The following is a 19310-nucleotide window of genomic DNA, read 5'->3' as shown; positions in this document are numbered from 1 at the left end:
TGTGGTGCTGTGGGTCCAAATGAGGGGTCAGGAGGTGGGGGGTGGGGCGGGGCTTGGAAGGAGCAAAAGGCAGGCATTAGTCAAGAGTCAAGTGGGGCGGAGCTTAAGGTTTAATGGAATCTGCTTCGCTTTACCAGTTCAAAAGCGCTGCTTTTTGTTTATTTTTGTTTTTTCTTTTTCTTTTTTATTTGATTGCATTTAGCGAGGCTACAGATACAGAATCACAGAAAGCCACAAAAGGACCCACTATCCGGCATATTTCATATTTGGTTATACTTCATAGATATATATATTTATATATAGAAATCAAGGTGAAGTAGTTGTTAATTTATTCAATTAACAAAACAAAGAGAATGATTTGTTGTTTTTACAAATTAAGCATTCTTCTTCTTTTTTAATTTCTTTAATGCAGAGAATGCTGCTTGGCAATTTTTTTTCTTTTTTTTTTTCTTTTTTTTAGGCGTGCGTCTATGTTTCAGAATACTGAAGTTAACGACTGCTCTTTCTGCAGTATTCGGTATTCGTCTCTTCTGGCCACAAAGCCAGCTGGGGGGCAGTCACATGACCAATGTGGGGGGTTCCATCTCCCATCATCCCGCTGGGCAGTGTATAGGGGATAGTGGGTCGCTTTGAGGACTTTCAAGGCTGAGTGGGATATGGGCAACATAAGAGTCCTAGAAAGAGGAAAACACAGCACATAAGCAAAAAAACGGAGTATAAAAACTAAAACAGAGAAAGGAAAGCAGGTTTTCTTACAAAAAACGAAAGAAACGAAAAGAAAAAGATACCCACAATGTGCAAGATTTACAAGCTAGGACGACTAGAATGAACTCGGGAGGACATGTCTCACAAGACGACACAACAACGAGAAACACTAGCATGCAGGCGTGTGAAGAGAGAGAGAGAGAGAGACAGAAAAAGAAAGAGAGAGATAGAGAAATATTCTGTACTGCTTGTGCTACACAACAGGGATTGAGAAGAATGTGAGAAGATGCTACACAACAAGAGGGAGGGGGCAGTGTTAGTGTGGTCAGGGGAGAGGAATCGGTCACTGATTGGTCAACGGACACAGCTTAAAACTATATATATCTGCGTAAATTCATGTATTCACGCATTAATCGTAATGCACATTGAAAAGCTTTGGAATTACCTTTAAAAATGCGAAAATTACTACATCTCTATTGATTAGGCATCAGATCTTAAGAGCGGTTTTCCCATTTTTTTTTCGTTTCTCATCATAGGAAACATTCAACATGTCTCCCGAAAAAAAAAAAGAAAAGTCCCACATTGGCAAGTTGTCAGTGCTTACAGTGGGCAGGACAGAGAGAATTAGTGTGTGTAACAGAGAAAGAGTAAGAAAGAAAAAGGGGAAGAAAAAGAAAGAAAGAGAGAGGGTAAAACAAAAAAAGAAAAATTAACAATAAAATAGAGAGAGAGCTAGAGAGTGTATTTTTCTATACTCACATTGCTGGCTGGGGTCTGTGTCGGTGGTCAGTTTGACGTAGTTTGAGGGAAAAAGGCCGACGGAACCGTTTAGTTCGCCCTTCCACCAATCAGGGTCCTCCCTGCTCAGCACGTTGATGATCTGCCCCTTCCCAAAGGGAAGCTCGTCATCGTTCTGAGCCGCATAGTCGTACATGCCAATCACCTGGCACACTGGACAAACACACACACACACACAATGATTCCAGATTATGCATTGGGGATGGTGCCTATAGGTTCATACTTATCTGCTCAGATACAGGGATAGACAATAGACAAACTGTGTGTGTCTGCATTTGCACATCTGGGTCAGCAACAGGCACCTCTTAAATTAACTGAATGTATTTACCACTCACTGACTTTCATGATATATGTTGGTGGGCTGTGGATGTGATTTCTGCTAGAGTCATTTGCCTATTCCCATAGGCACTGGTCACAATCATTACCACCCACTGTGCTGCCTACTGTGGGTGCTAATGGCTTCTATGACGTATTCACAGAAATGTCCCATTTTTCTGGCACCCACTATCAGCTCATGCTCGAGCATGCTGGCCAGTGTTCAACCTCTCTCACATGATAACACCTCAAAACTTCAAAACAACACAGGAATGGATGTTCTGAATTCATGGGATAGCAAAATGGAAATTAATTGGAAGATCATCAGTTGATCATACCTGCATTGGGTGTTGGCAGTTTGGGCGGAGTTGGCTCAGTGGGCGTGGTCTTACTGGTGCTAGGGCTTAATAGTTTCACATAATTGGCTGGAAACCAGCCAATCTGACGTTTCTTTCCCCTCGCCTACAATACAAAAAATAAAATAAAATAAAATAAAACGGACAACACTCAGAATTTCATTTCAATCTAATTCTTATTCACCATCAGAAAGGGCAGTGATCATATTCCTTCTTTTGACATTTGGTGAGAAGCAAATAAACACATAAATAACTCCATATTAGGAATTAAGTATTATTAATTCAACATACAGCAAAGAGGTTCTGACTTCAAACAGTTTGGTTAGCTTATTTTTTAACTGCATGAAAAAACACTGCCAGCAAAGCGGCAAAGCAATTATTGCTGCAAAAGCTTTTCACCATCATGACTAATATCTCTAGATACAGCGAACCTTTGCGTCACGATTTAATAAACTACAAACAAACAACCCTGGCCAACACTAATTCTAATGGAAGAAATTCACATTTGTTAATCTAAGCTTAGCCAGCGTTTATATGAGTCATCAACAGCTAATATTTATAAAGGTCAAAACAGTGAAATGAATCAGAGCAGTGTGCTCATTATTGTGTGCCTTATTGGGACTGGGTATATATATTTATTCATGTTTTTAAAGCTGTTTTCAAAACTGTAGAACCAACTGGACAACTCATTCTGTGTGTGTGTGTGTGTGTGCGCATGTGTGTGCGTGTGTTTCAATCTTTTTCCTATGCTAAGTGGGTGAAGCGAGTGAGTGTTTTAACAGCACAAGGCTGGATGCTCATATATAAACAACATAACATTTGAAAGAGTCATAGCTGTAGATCAGAAAGTAATCTGGAGAGTGAGTGAGAGTGTGAGAGAGAGAATAAATGAGACTAAGTAAACATTTGTCATGTACTGTTAATATTGTGCTTTGGCAACATTGTTTTTAAAACAGTTATGCTAATAAAGCCAACTTGAATTGAAAAAATTGAGTGAGAGATGTATATGCATATTTTAGTATGAGTAGTTTTTTTTCTTTCTTTGCTTTTTTATTACATTTACTTTTTATCAGATTGTATGTGTATATGTGTATACATATGTATGTATGTATATATATATATATATATATATATAGAGTAAGAGTGAGTGAGAGTTAGAGAGAGTGATAGTTAGAGAGAGAGTGAGAGACAGAAAGAGAGTGAAAGACAGTAAGAGAGTGAGAGAGAATAAGAGAGGGTGAGTGAGTGAAAGACAGAATGAGAGGGAGAATGAATGAGAGACAGTGAGTGAGATAGAGTGAGTAAATGAGAGTATGAGAGAGTGAGTGTGTGAGTGAGAGTATGAGAGAGAGTAAGTGTATAAATGAAAGAGAGAGAGAGCGAGAGAGTGGGTGAGTAAGAGAGTGAGAGTAAGAGAGAAAAAGTGAGAAAGAGAGAGAGTGAACGACAGTATTAGAGAGTGAGAGAGGGTGAGAGTAAGAGACGGTGAGAGAAAAAGAGTGTGAGACAGTAAGAGAGAGCGAGAAAGAGAATGAGTAAGAGTAAGAAAAAGAGAGAGAATAGGAGAGTGAAAAAGAGTGTGAGTGAGAGTAAGAGAGAGTGAGAGAAAAAGAGTGAGAGACAGTAAAAGACAGTGAGAAAGAGAGAGAGTAAAAGAGAGAGAGCGTAAGCTGGACCTGCAATTCTCCTTCCCACCACCCCCCAGGGTTCTTCTTGCGGATGAGGATAAGCTGGCCGGGTGCCAGGGTCAGCTGCTCTGCTCCCGTGGCCGTGTAAGGGGCGATCACCTGGGCAATCTCTGAACAAGAGAAAAGGTCAAGGGGAAGAACAGGAGCAGTTTTAGACGAGGCAGCAACCTTTTTGTCCCCAAAAGGGACATTTCAGTAGATCAAAGTCAGATAAATTGTCAGATAACCAGTCTCACTGGAAACTTCTAGGCATTTTACCCACCATAAAGAAAATTCTTTGAGCAATGTTCTAAAACCAGTTCAAAGGCTAATGAATGCTTTGGGTTTGTTTGTTGTGCTGGTTTTTAATGTTAGTATTGCTCTGAATTTGACTGTTGGCCTGCCCCAGAACTCAAATTAGGATTCTAGTTGGCCCTGCAACATTAAAAGTACAATAAAAATCTAATTTCTTACTTTAGATAACTGGACTTGTATTTCTTTTTGTTTTACTTAGATACATTAAAAAATATATATTTTTTTACACTGTATCAAAATTTAATGGACCAACATAAGTGCTGAAAAATGAATAAAATTTAAATACAAATCTCCTTAAAGTAAAGAATAACTTGTACACTGCTCTCAAACCTACTGCCTGAAAGCCACTCACCTGGTTTCTTTCCCAGACTCCCGGTTTTCCCAGCAGGCCCCAGGCCCTGAAAGAGAACATAAGAGACAGAGGCTTTACTTGTCTGTTAAGACATGTATTTATACCTTCCATACAACTACCCCACACACTGTCTGGAATCTCCACCCCTGATTCTATTCTACCTCCTACAAGCTTTTAACTGGAGAATGGTGAACGGCTTGTAATTATATAGACTGGGAGGTCTTGCAATGTCCAAATTTGGTACATATGTCCAACAGATATTCAAAAATACCCTAACAATGGCGATATTTCTTCTTAAATTGCCCTTTTTTATTTTTTTACAGAAATATCAATACCAAGGAGGACAGATTGCAAAATTAATAAATTCAGCAGAAATGTCTAGTTTTTGTCTGTCTAGTAGCAACCTAGCAAGCTACCTATTTGTCTATACTTATCAGTCTACTTATTGTGACTTAATTTCAAGATGGCGGCACCTGGAGAACTACTTAAGATACTATGAGTACAAACAGTGTATTTTATTGAACTATCTGTGCACTTTCAAAGCTCTCAGCACCTCATTTTAAATATCAGGGAACCTTAAAATTCTACTAGTGAAGTGTGGAGCCATGTTGAGCTTGTTAATGGTGATAAAAATAGTGATTTCTTTGTATGAGCAACATTATGCCCCGATCGATAGCACTCTAAGGCTGTTGGGAGAATCAGCTAAAAAAGTGCTTCATTTAGGAATGCTAGGGGTGAATGGAGGTTGAATGGGTTAATCGACAAACATTTGTACTTGTTATCATGTTTCATTAAAGCCCCAAGTTCACAATTCTATAAAATTCACAGCACTGTGTTCAATATTCTCATGATGAGCCAAAATTATGACTTGCGTTGGACCAGCAAAGACAAATTTTCTTTCGTTTATTCATTTTGATTTTTTTTCTTATGCTTCATCATTCAGGTCTGAACGACTCACGTCAGAATCCTTGGGCTTGACGTAGTTGGAAGGAAAGACTCCGGTTTTGCCAGATACTGTTCCAGTCCACCAGTCGCCCTCTTTCTTCAACACTGTGATGACGTCACCTTGCTGAAAGGTCAAGTCTCCCTGCTCGTTGCTTTCATACGTATACATTGCAATGTACTCTGAAGACACACAGACACGAACCAAGACAGAAAATATACACAGGTTATACCAAATCATTTTTAAAATCAGGAATTATTGTTCCTGCACCATCTATTTTTTGCATACAGGAGCACATTGTAGTTCTATAATTACAGATTCTCATCTTTCTATTTCTCTACCATACGTTAATATCCTCCTTTTACCTTATTCTCCAATGATTAGGACCATCACTGCAGTGACACGGACATGAGGTTTGTTATGCTGGTATGAGTAAAAACTCCAGCAACACTGCTGCATCTGTTTTTGCTAGAATCCACTTTTTCTTGTTCTTTGTGAAATACTAAAGCTATCTCTGAGTTGTATATGCATTCTGCACATGAAACTTTTCCTCAACCTCCATTGTCTGCAGTAGCTAGTAAAAAAAAAAAGAGCTATGGAACAAATGGTTAGAATTTCTCTATGAAACACCACCAACGAAGTACAATTAAGAGAGCAGGGTGTATGTTTAGAACAGTTTACTCTAGTTAAAAGTAAAAGTTACTTTCTAGACCTGGATTAAGTAACTACGTTTACATAGGATCTCCGGTGGATTTCACGTTTTACAGAGACTCTAAGACTAGATCAGTGGCTGAAATGCACTTAGCAGGGCATTACACTTGTTGTAAAGTGACATATGACATTGGAATGACTGTTATTAGTGTAAAAATGTCTTTATTTTAACACGTTTCTAACTGTTGTTCATGTCCGCTGGTGTCGCAGTGCTGTTAACCATACAGAGGCGATATATTTGCATGTATGAATGTTCATGAGCGAGAGCCGAAATACTCTTGTTTCTTCCCACCCAATCCTCCACAGGATTAATGCACCGTTATAACGAATCACTGGAGCACTTTTTTTTTTTTTTTTACAAAAACCAGCTCAAATGACATTCATTCATACGAGAGACCACAACTAGACATTTTAAAATGAATGTAAAAACGATCGGAATGAGACCTTTAAACACTCAGTGTTCACTCACTGTCTTGCACACGCCATTAGACACTCCTACCTAATACGCTGATCAAAGGAGGCTGTTGGAGGACTATTCTCTGTCCAGCAGTGACAATGAGGTGTTTAAAAACTCCAGCAACACTGCTGCGTCTGATCAACTCATGCAAATACAACATTATGCTTGAGCTTTCCGTACCATGTATAGTTTTCTCTGAGCACTCAAACTCCAGTCCTGAGAGTCCCCTGCCTGCTCCAAAACACTCATTAACTGTGAAAGATGCAGCAGGGAAACTTTAGCCCTGCTGACTGACAGCACAGCTCAGACTAGAGTTCTTACTTATCGATTGGTTCAGTGTGAGAGCACCACTGTGGTTTGAGCTGTAGTAGCAGGTCTAACAAGTGTCAGCAAATTCATTTTAGCGCTGGCAAGGTCTGGGTGAAGAGTGAGAAAAGACTAGGAGACATTTCTGTACTGTGTTTAAAGCTTTGTAATAGTCTTACCTTCACCAAGGTCCATGGGTTTGTTCGGGGAAGGGCTAGGTCTTTTCATACTGGGTGGGCTATCAGAGGACCCTGATTCAATACTGAAAAAAAAACCCAGAGCACAAACACACCTTAGGAAACAGACCCAATACCCAATATAATTTGCTACAATATGCTAATGTCTTTCTTACACTGTATGTGAATCCTCATTTTTCCTTTAAAAAATGCTTCACCAAGTTAAGCCTAAAATAACCAAAACAGAATCTGAATTAACTCTAAAATGACTCTCTGAGCTCTGACCTGACTTGCCCCTCTTGCTTCTCTCCTTCGTGTAAAAATGCACAGCATGCAAACCCTACGTGCATACAGCCTGTAGCAGACCTGCCAGTACACAGAACCTTCTTCCTGTACTTACTTTCTTGCTTTTGCCTCAGACATCACTGACCAATAAGCACAGAGAATATTCTCACATGACAAAGTCTCCAAGTGTACAACCCTATCGCAAATCTAACCACAAATGTCAAAAACATCAATCACACTTCACCCTAACTGGCTCCTACCTCATGGATTTGCGCACAGGCCCGGAGATTAGCTTGACGTAGGATTTGGGGAACCAGCCTCTTTGGCCCTGCACCTCTCCGAACCACCACATGTCCTGCTGCTCCAGTACTGTGATCACGTCGTTCTTGTTGAAGTTCAAGTGGTTGTCCTTCTTCGCCCTCCATGGGTACAGTGCCTGAGCTTGCAGCCCTTCCACCTTCTCCCCCTGGGGGGAAAAGTAATAGATAAAAAAAAAAAGAATAAGAAGAACTTCTATTTTCTGGTCTATTTTCAAGTTTCTATTTCTGTTTCCTGTTTTCATTTTCGATTTTTCAAAGCACGCCAGATTATAAAGCACATTTTAAGTGACAATAGTAAGGAACAAGGAATCGCCATGTTTCCGTTCTAATGCAGCAGATCTCGCCACTCTCGCCACGGGCTCACCTTATCTTACACCTTGTGAACAGAATTTCCACATATTACCCTTGCTTCGTTTAAACAGTGACCGAGTTTAAGAATATATCTATGCCGATAGGCATAGTGGTCTAGAAGTGGTTTCTGGTGTATTGTCATCTTGGCAGCGGAAAACACAGGTGCACCATTGACTTATTTAAACTCTGACAACAGTCATGAGTCAGACATTCATACCCATCTACATAACATATCTTCAGCGATCAGCATGCATGCACCCCTGCTCCCACTCCGAACATGGTGCAGTGCACAAACCCAACTCTTTAACAATAAACAGAATCCACAATAAAATAACATTGCTGCTTCTGTAAATTATCTGCTTGTGCATCTTCATAGCGTGAATGAGCAGCACAGTTTTCTTTGCTGAGATCTTCAGCAACGCTGCACCGTTAAAATAGCAATCCCACCCAAAACTCATCCATGATTAATGAAGAGAAAAAAGTCATTAAATTAAGCTACATGGTGCACAGTTGGCGGCTTACCAACAAATGGCTAAAATAGAGCCATTAATGCCAAATCCTACCTGTCCAAGCACAGGTGAGGGGGAGGAGCCAGAGAGGGTGGCTGGGGTAAAGGCAGAGCGTTGCCGACCCTGTCCTCCACTGGGAACTGACAATGAAGGTTGAGGGGGCTGGGCAGGCTGGGTTGGTTGAGTTGGCCACGCCTCCCAGCCGTCAGAATCTTGCTTCTCCACCGATGAGTTTGTTGGCCATCTGTAAAAAAAAAAAAACAGATGCTTATGTTAAATGGTACAATGTGCTTAAGATCACTTATATAACAATATAAAATTACAACAGTTAAAACCACCACTATTCTATAGTAACCCTATTGTGCTGACCGTGCTAATTCCGACTGGTTTTGTCATGTCTTTTTTTTTCATGCTTTTTAACAATATTTAACACTAATATTGTACAATAAATCGAACAAAGGGGCTCAAACTCACGTAGTGCTGAAATCTGCCCAGTTACTAGAGGCCGACGAAGACGAGGAGGCGGGGCCTGGAGGAACTGTGGCTGTAGTGGGTGGGGCTACTGGTACTGTCTCTGTGGGGGCTGTCTGCAGAGCTGTGGGCGTGGTTGAGGATGAGGTGGGCGTGATGCGGGAGACGAGCTTAGGGGCTGAACCTGAGGTGGCACTGGCTCTCAGGTTAAGAGGAACTTCAGATTCTGGGATCTTCTCTGCATAGTTGGCGGGAAACCAGCCTGTCTTTCCTTTGATTTCACCCCCTAACCATCCGGGCTCACCTGTCTGAGATTCATCAACCTGAGAAAAGAAAGAAAGATAGTAAAGATAGAGGTTACAAAAATTTAAACGCAGATATGATTCCAACTACTTTATTTACTATTAAATTCCTGATCTTGAGCTGCATTTGTGGTTATATCTGGGTATTTTTGAAAAGAGAGGGTTTTGTCTACGTTTTGGACTTTTGCCTAAATACTTCCTTTTTTGAGTATTGTCACGTGGACAGAGGACTTAAAAATGCTGACGATGGAATGCATGTTTGTTTCTGTGTCTTAAATACTGTACTTCACTATATACAGGGTTCATACACTTTTAACCAATACATTTCCATTCCTTTTTCATGACTTTCCTATGTCTTCAAGGCAAACTTTCATGACCATACAATTTTTAAAACATCTATCAAACATGGACTATAAAACCAAAAATCCACTAAAACTATAATGACAAAAAAAAACTTTTTTAAAGCATCGTTGACACAATCTACTCTAATCTAATCTAATAATCTAATAATAAAATATGTGTCAGATCCTCCAAGCTCCAATGTAAAGGGCTATATAACTGAACTAACTATTTGTTAGCTCAAAATTGCTTTTCTCATTCAATAAATTGAAACACATGTTTGTCGACAGCAAAGTTCCATGACTTTCTCAAAACTTTCTGGGTATTCTTATTTTTCCAAAACTTATCCAGGCATGGAAACTGCTATTTTTAAATTAAGTGACTTTTCCAGGTTTTTCATGACCATATGAACCCTGTATATAGTGAATACAGAAAAGTAAAAAAACTACAACATCTACAAACACATTTCAGAACTAGATTTTAGATTTTGGCAAATGAATACATATAAAATCTATTATAAAAAATATGTAATGCTCCTCTTTGATTTAGAATGAATGCATTTTTAATACACACTATTTCCTATATAGAATACTATACATAATTTGTGACTGCAAATTTTCTTTTTTCTTTGTGGTGTGTTGGATTTTTTTTTTGTTTTTTTTGAGGTACTATCATTCATGCAATCATTTTTGTCTTTTGAGGGCAGAAAATGTCTGTTTTTAAAAATACCCAGATTCATTTGGATGGGCCTAATTCAACTTAAGGTGGCACTAAAATAAGCTTAACAAAGCAGCCTGGATCCAACAAGCCCATGTTCATAGAACAGACCTTAAAAAGGATGATGCACATATACACACACACACAAAAAACCTCATACAATACACATATGTTGATCAAGCACAACATTACGAGCGCCTCCTTTTTCTAAACCAATAACCCATTTGATCAACTTCACTGAGCATTTAATGGTCAGGACCCCAGAGGACCACCACAGGGCAGTGTTGAGTGGCTCAGACACAGCAGTGCTGCTGGTGTTTTTAAACACCTCTGCATCACTGCAATACAGAGAATGAATGACCCACCACGCAAATAATACAACTCTGGAAAAAAATAAGAGACCACTTTAGTTTAGTTTCTCTGATTGTGCTATTTATAGGTACATGTTTTTGTAATTCTATAAACTACGGACAATATTTATCCCAATTTCCCAATAAAAATATGATCATTTAGAGCATTTATTTGCAGAAAATGAGAAACGGCTGAAATAACAAAAAGATGCAGAGCTTTCAGACCTTAAATAATGCAAAGAAATCAAGTTCATATTTATAAAGTTTTAATCCATGTTTACAGTTTTTATGCATCTTGGCATGATCTTTCCACCAGTCTTACACACTGCATTGGGATAACTTTATGCCACTCCTGGTGCAAAAATTCAAGCAGTTCAGCTTGGTTTGATGGCTTGTGATAATCCATCTTCCTCTTGATTATATTTCAGAGGTTTTCAATTTGGTAAAAAAAAACAAACAAAAAAAAAAAAACGTCATTTTTAAGTGGTCTCTTATTTTTTTCCAGAGCTGTATAAATAGCTGCACTGTGATTGTGATTTGGGGGTCATGACCACTAAAGAACAGGGTAAAAAATAAAACATAAAAAGTATGCAATGAAACAGATACTACAGGGCTACAGTCTGTAACTGTAGAACCAAAAGTGTCCTACAAAATGTTATGCTTGATCAGAGTTTGTACAATACTGTATATGGCAGCAGCAAAACAAAAACTTGGATCAGAGCTTTTAAAACTGGCAGAATGACATCATAACTAATGAAAGAAAAAAATATATAATACAATTTGGATGAATTGTTTAAGAAATCATCGCTGTCATGCAAAAATCTTGTATCTCCAAAATGACAACTTTACATGAGAGAACAAAACATTAAATTTTATATAAAAGATTTTTGTTGCAAGTAATTTTAGAGCATTTCTATTCATTGAGAAATCAGGAAATGATGTAAAGAATAACTTATAGATTGGCAGTATGACAAATAATGAAAATTGGCAAAAATGCAAGATTTTTGCATGTCAGTGACAGTTACATATTAGGAAGTAACATAAAATGAAGATGACGCAACAAACATGGCACATTTTCACCATAATATATGACTGATCTAATGTCTAAAGAAAACCGTTATCTTTGAAACATAAAATTCCCAATACAATACTTTTGTTATGTTTGTTGTTGTAAACAGATTTTAGTTTTTTTTTTTGTATTTGCTAAAGATATTAAAGATGCATATTATTCTTTAATATACCACAGTTAGTTCTGACCCTGCAATGTGATTGGTTGACTTATAAAGGCGTTCTATGATTGGCGTTATCAGTCGGTAATGCACTGTAACCGAAGCTCTCTATGCATTACTTTGCCACATACAGGTAACCTAGCAACGATGCAGCACTTACAAGCCAAACAGCGCAGCTGCAAAAAGAGCATCAATGGAACTATTTTAACTCGCGGAGAGTTTATAACTAAACAGATCGTATTTTCTTGTCCTTTTTAACCCAAAATCTTTTAATAACCAATGAAAATTGATCTGTGTTATAATCGCGATAATACACTCGAAGTTTTTGCAGCCTTGTGCCTTCGACCGCACCACAGCAGTGCCAATATTAGTGTGTATTATTGTTTAATTATTTTTTATAACCTGTAAACAAAAATAACTTGTAAATCACACACTTCTGCAGTGGGTTTTTTTTCATAAACAGTAAAGAAAAAGGTTTTCTCTGGACAAGCATAATTCTTAAAGAAACAAAATGCAGGTAAAGGTTAGAGCTGCCTTCTGTTGAAGGGGCAAACGTGACTGAACAGAAAAACTGATGGAAAGGGGGTGGAGAGGGGGAGGAGTTAACCTGCACTTACCCACTCCCCTTTCACCTTCAAGAAGAGGGAGCACAGGTAGGAAAGAGCGGGTTAAAGGTTAATACTTAAAGAGATAGAATACACACAGATACAACGCACTCAAAACTCACATGCAGCTAAGAACACACACAAACACTCCTAATCTCTACTTTATACCTTTATCTATACAAAGAAAACAACTAGAGATTAGTTCTGCATTAAACAGTAAACTTTCTAAGCTTTCTTAGCTTTTAATAGTTTGCACTTTGGCTAATAACAGACGAAAGGTCACACGGACCCTCACAGTGGAGAACACAGAAGAAAAGACAGACATGTTCAGTGTTAACACTTAAGCTTGATTTCGACTGCGTGCTTACCATGACTATATCTCCAGGCTGGATGGTGATCTCATCATGGCTGCGGGCCTCAAAGGGGTAAAGCGCTCTGTAGTACACCACCCTTACCTTATCCTGGTTAAAGCCAGACATCGGCACCTTATCTGTAAAACAAACAACTATACACATGAGAAATTATGTTTAACATGATTATTCTGCAACCGAAAGTATTTGGCAGAAAATAACAGAATAAGTGAAAAGAGCAAATAATTTAAGTTAAAAAACAACATTTGTTATAATAAGTTACTAAAAGCCTAAATGTATTTTATGAATGAAATAAAATTGGGTATTTAATTTATAGGTAATAGTAAAACCTGCTAAAATGCGGTTCAGTTTTCTGCCTTTACAGGTACAGTTAGTCAGAGAGACAGGCACAGACAGACAGGAGTCAGGTACAGACAGACAGACAGACATGTGGTCAGGTACAAACAGAAAGACAGTCAGGTACAGACCGATTAAGAGACAGACAGTCAGGTACAGAGAGACAGTCAGGCACAGACAGACAGAGAGAGAGACAGTCAGGTACAGACAGATAGAGAGACAATCAGGTACACAGACAGACAGAAGTCAGGTACAGTTAGTCAGAGAGACAGGCACAGACAGACAGGAGTCATGTACAGACAGACAGACATGTGGTCAGGTACAGACAGACAGGCACAGACAGAACTAATATATTGAGAATGAATATACTGCCTGTAAATGAATATAGCTAAAATTGGGCAGTTTACTGTTTTTAAAGTCAAAATAATACACCAGGTGTATCCTAGACTGAAGTGAAATAAACAATACTAATAAAATGAGAGAAGCTGTGAATTTTCCACACACACTCATTCATCCCCCCCTCCGTCCTCCTCACCTCCTACAGGCCAGGGCGACTGGCCCAGCAGTTTGCCTGGTTCAGGCTGCTGCATGAACAGTTTGGAGAGCTTGTCCTGCACATCTCCTCTGGAGCTCTGGCTCTCCTCTTTATTGATGTGGCTCATCCAGGGCTGAGCAGCCGGCGGTGTTGGAGCTTTCCTTAGTACTGCGTCTCGCCAGTGCGGCGACACGCCATCATCAACAGCCCCCAACAGTCTGGAGGAGGAAAAAGAGGAGCGGTAGAGTCGCATGTGGGTTTCTTGTGTTTGTGAAATTCTCAAAATAGTATAACACAATTATACAAAACTGGGTTCACGAGAAATTATCAATATTATTTGGGCATCTGTCTATCTGAGAATAGGTAATTGCACTGAGCATGCAGAAGAATCATTTTAAACTGGGTGGATGTGACGCTGTGTGTCCTTTCAGAGTGCTCGCATTCAGTAAAACTGAAGGCTGTGCGCGTGACGTAAGTACGCAAAGACGCGTAACGTGGGCGTAACGTGAATATACTAGGATTGGCAGGAATGGTCGTTCCAGCAAACTGGTACCAATAAACACAATATTTTGTCCCTTCTCCACTCAGAAATGCTTCTCTTTCATTTTAAAAACAAAATAATACAAACTGCCACCTTAAATTAAGGATTTAAACACTGCTTCCTTTACAAAAAATGTTTTTCTAAAAGTTTCATAAAAACACTATAAATGGACCTAAAATACTCAAAACATAAGCATTTGACTCCACAGGACTGACCTAGCGTCACTTCAGTGTGTTAGCTTGTTATGCCAACTGGCTAGCATTAGCTAGCAAGCTAAACCTTTGCCGTGCCTCTAGCAGTATAGAGGTTTCTGAAAAATGCATACTGGTTCGAATTTCCCCTCCAATATACTGGGAGAACCAGTATACCGCCCAGCACTACGTGGTAGTAATGGCGTGTTAGTGTGCGCTGCACAGCAGTGCTGCTGGAGCTTTTAAACACCTCACCTTACCTGTGCAATCCCCACAGAACACACGTACCTGCTCTCCTGCAGCTCTGCAGGCTTGCTGTCTGGCAGAGCCTGGATGATATCGCCCTCCAGCTCCTTCTGTTTTTGCCGCTGCTGCTTGTTGTGGATCTCCCTGAGCTCCTGCAATGCATGATGGGATATAGAAAGACAGGTGAGGTGGAGTGCAGGGGATGTGATTCAGATTCAGAACAATCTCTCTCTCTCTCTCTCTCTCTCTCACACACAAAGGAATATATGTATAAAAAAGTCTGCAACTGCACCCTGCAAGTGCTAAACATACAATTCTTATAAAAAAGATTATTCACAATATGCTTTACTTTAGAGTCATGACTAAGTGTTGGGACAATAAGAATTACAGAATTATCTCTGATTTTAAATAACTGGCCTCTATCATCTCTCTGAACTGAGAGTTAACACGAACATACAACATACAGGTCTGGAAAAACAAAAAATGAGACCCCATTTAAAAATGATGAGAGTCTTTGATTTTACCAAATTGAAAACCTCTGGAATATAACCAAGAGGACGAGAGATGATCACAATCCATCAAACCAAACTGACATTTTTGCACCAGGAAGGAATGCAAAGTTATCCAAAAGCAGTGTGTAAGACTGGTGGAGGAGAACATGCCAAGATGCATGAAAACTGTGATTAAAAAACAGGGTTATTCCACCAAATATTGTTTTCTGAACTCTTAAAACTTGATAAACTTGCTTTCTTGCTCTGCATTTTTTTTTATCTCCTCAGCTATTTCTCATTTTTCGCAAATTAATGCTCTAAACGAAAATATTTTCTTCCTTGGAATTTGGGAGAAATGTTGTCCGTAGTTTATAGAATAAAACAACAATGTTCATTTTACTCAAACATATACCTATAAATAGCAAAATCAGAGCTGTATATTGCAATATCAATATACTGTCCCACCCCTAGTTCATACTGTATGCAACTACATAAAGCTCAAATTAAATGTACAAATCAAAGTAAATGTATTAAATGTGTAGGATCTTTATCAGTTTGAACATAATTTTTTATAGTACTGGAATACAGTTTTTGTTGGCCACACAGCTTTCACAGTTCAAGTGCTTAGAAATTTCAGTTTCAACACTGATTTATGTGATTCCTCTTACAACTCGTATTCGATACACTTGCATGGAACAGAGTGCAAACAATATGCTCATGACTGGCAGGCTGCAAGGCCTGCTGGGTAACTTCACACAGATCCACAGAGGTCACAGATGAAAGAAAGGTTATTGCAGCAACAAGGAACACGCAAAAGGAAGCCTGCTGTGTTTCTGCTGGCCAATAGAAACACTGCTGCTTATGTGATGTAATCCTAATCCTCCATAAGGTAATGATTGTCCAGAATATATCTGTATACAGATACAGTTACAGAGCAGCCCCTGTGGATTGATGTGTTTAAAAAATGAGGATTGTATTGCATTGTAACCATAAAAAGCATCATGATGCTTCCCCGAAGCAAAGCACCGCCCACGTTAACTGCCAGAACACACATATAATAACAACCATAAGATAATAACAACCATAAGACCACAATGCCCAACGTCCACACGGGTTAGCAGAGCATGCTACACCATTACATCGTCTCTATTGAAGGAGGGGCTTGTTAATGTGGGCGGGGCTTTGCGGTCAGGGATGCATCATGATGTTTTGGCATTGACAGTGCAATATTTATAATAATAATAATAATAATAATAATAATAATAATAATAATAATAATAATAATAATAATAATAATAATAATGTGTTCATATCTCCAACCACCAGTGTTAGGCCTGTCACTATAACTACTTTTAATTGGACCAAAAATGTTGTGCCTCTATGGTATAATGACAACAGAAAAGCAGTACAGTAATATACAGGAGTTTCAATTTAGTTCACCAGCACTGGAGCTGGAGCATTATTAGTATTAGCCGCTAACTGTGCTAAGCGCTAGCTCTTTCACAGTTCAGAGGCGAGTATTATCAGCCTGTAGCCTGCTGCTACACCCGGATAGCACTGCTGGAGCAGCATTAGCACAAGATACGTAGGACAAACCGCTAGCTAGTAGCGTCCTGGCTTAGCGGTACCCTCAAGGTTTCTCAGTGTAGTGCTGTCGGGTGGCGATTAGTCAGTAATGCTAATGCTGCTGCAACCAGCCATATTGGAATTCTGGAAATCTAAGGTTAAAGTAAATAAACAGAAGTGCTTTACTCACCCACATTAACAGTTTTCAGTAGAGAAATCTGTGTAGATTTACATCCAGACCTCATTTGACTTTTTTATTATTTTTTATTATTAAGAATTACAGTTTTGTTTACTTAGCTAGCTTTAATTTAGTCGCCCACCCACCACCTCCCAGCGGTGATACCTGCTAAATTAGTAGTAAAACATGGCGTCACCCTTGTTCCTTACTAGTGTTGCATAATGCACCCTATAATATATATGAATATATTTTTTTATCGCATCCCTAAAATATTACAAATCTCTAATATAAACACTATTAAAAATAATAATAATAAAAATAATAATACTAATACTAATTTTAATCAATGTCGATATACCAATAAGAAAAACCTAATGCAAAAGTTCATATATTTATTATACAATAAGTCAATAATGTAATTATTGTGACAGGCCTAACCAAGATGCTCCCAATTTTGCATCCAAGAGTGGCTAAAGTTCAAATATATTTTTAACCTTCACACATAAGCAAAATGCACAGAGGTAAAAACTGCCACCAATTCAATACCGGGCAAGAAGGCTGAAGAGACAGAGTAAAAGGTTAGAGGTTGTTGGTGCACACACAAACACACACACACACACACACACACACACACACACACACACACATTCATAGAACGTTTTGCTCCCTTATACACATACACACACACACAAACACATATACTTTGAGGCTGTGTTGTCACAGAAAGCGATTGGTTAGAACTCATGAACCAGATTTGTCATAATCAATTAATCATGCACAGGATTTCACAATCACAGACTATCTAGCTAGATTTAGTTTGAGTGAGAGGTTTTACAACCGTGACCCTGTTCACACCTGGCATTAACATTTATATTGGGTGATCTGAGGGCAAATGGTCACCAAAATGTGTATAGCCTTTCACACATGGTATATTAAATATTGCGCCTCCTGTGATAAGTTGCAGTTAAGTAAAAGTGAGGCGCCAAATTTCACCAATGTGGTTAATGCATGTGGTGCTTCTTTGACCACCTTTGACAGCCTCAAATGAGTGATCGGATAATGATGCATTATGATCCTTGAGATGCACTGTATTCCATTCACACCTATAAATTGCCACTTATGAGAGGAAAGGACAGGATCATCACACACCCAGGACGCATGTTAATGCCAGGTGTGAACAAGGCCGCTGTTCAGTAGTTTACTAGAAATATACCCTTTGTAATTTACCTGGATTAAAAAAAACAACAACACTAACCTAAACTATTAACCCAACAGTTTCTAATTAAATTCTACATTTCATTGGTGTATTGCTCCATCTCAAAAATCTACTGTTTATCCCCAAAAACAGGAAATATAATGGAAATATCAGATCACTTGTTCTCTACCTAAATAAAAAGTGTCTCTATAGAAAACCCAAGCTGTTGCTTTTACAATTCAATCTGTTTAAGAGAGAAGGCCTCCAAGTCACACTCTTATACAGGCTATATTGAAAATCATGGCCGCATAAAAATTCATTGCTACGCATCAATACAATCTAAAATAAATAAAGTAAATAAATAAATCAATAAAGCGAAAGGGTAAAATAAAATAACTAAAGCATAAAAATGACAACCAGGTTCATGCACAAGGCTGCTGCTGCAAACAGTGACCTTTATTAAGGCAGGGTTTCTTAATACTGCTCCTGAGGACTCTGCTGCACTGCACAGTTCCAACTATTCCTGACTAAAGCAGCACCTGGAGGGTATTTTACAAAGCAGGATTTCTAAGGTTAGATAGCTTAAAGGAGAACTCCTGTGTGAAATGGACTTGGGTTGTAGTAAATTAAGGTAACAAGTACAAACTTCTGTTGAATAACCAACCTCCATTTACCCCCCAGCATTCATCGATTTTAGCTGATGCTTCCAACAGGCTTACAATGCTAGTGATAGGGGCATAGAAATGCAAAGAAATCACTATTTGTACACCATTAAGAAGCATGGTAGAATTCTGAGGTCACTGAAATTTAAAACGAGTCACTGAGAACTTTAAAAGTGCTTCAAAAATCAAGTCATGAGAAATGGACTTTTGATCACTAACGAATAGGTAGAATAGAGGAACATATTGCAAAAATGTCTAGAGGGTTTTTTTTTATTTTTTTAAGCAAGCACAGGAATTCATGCATTTCCACACTTATAGATTTTAATTGACTTCATTTCAAGGTGTAGATGCCCGGAGAACTACCTGAAGGAACAGACAGTTTATTAAACTGATTCAAACTTATTTAATATTAAAGCTTA

General features: G+C 38.7%; 1 protein-coding gene across 6 annotated transcripts in view; it reads right to left on the bottom strand.

Annotated features, from left to right (window-relative positions):
• itsn1 (intersectin 1 (SH3 domain protein)) overlaps positions 1-19310 on the bottom strand; it is a 97460-nt gene that overhangs the window by 24024 nt on the left and 54126 nt on the right. For 3 of the 6 annotated variants that reach the window (XM_007251341.4, XM_022674723.2, XM_007251342.4), the window contains 13 exons: positions 14842-14951; positions 13822-14039; positions 12948-13069; positions 12592-12606; positions 9041-9360; positions 8621-8810; positions 7647-7852; positions 7105-7187; positions 5467-5633; positions 4509-4554; positions 3851-3972; positions 2157-2280; positions 1465-1656 (listed from right to left, as the gene is read on the bottom strand). In XM_007251341.4, the coding sequence (XP_007251403.2) occupies positions 1465-1656; positions 2157-2280; positions 3851-3972; positions 4509-4554; positions 5467-5633; positions 7105-7187; positions 7647-7852; positions 8621-8810; positions 9041-9360; positions 12592-12606; positions 12948-13069; positions 13822-14039; positions 14842-14951 (1915 nt within the window). The remainder of the gene's footprint in view (positions 1-1464; positions 1657-2156; positions 2281-3850; positions 3973-4508; positions 4555-5466; positions 5634-7104; positions 7188-7646; positions 7853-8620; positions 8811-9040; positions 9361-12591; positions 12607-12947; positions 13070-13821; positions 14040-14841; positions 14952-19310) is intronic. The other 3 variants (XM_022674721.2, XM_049470016.1, XM_022674724.2) reach the window with 1 other exon arrangement.

Source organism: Astyanax mexicanus, chromosome 21 (assembly GCF_023375975.1).
Source record: "Astyanax mexicanus isolate ESR-SI-001 chromosome 21, AstMex3_surface, whole genome shotgun sequence".
NCBI lineage: Eukaryota > Metazoa > Chordata > Actinopteri > Characiformes > Acestrorhamphidae > Astyanax > Astyanax mexicanus.
This window is presented reverse-complemented; position numbering and strand designations above follow the sequence as displayed.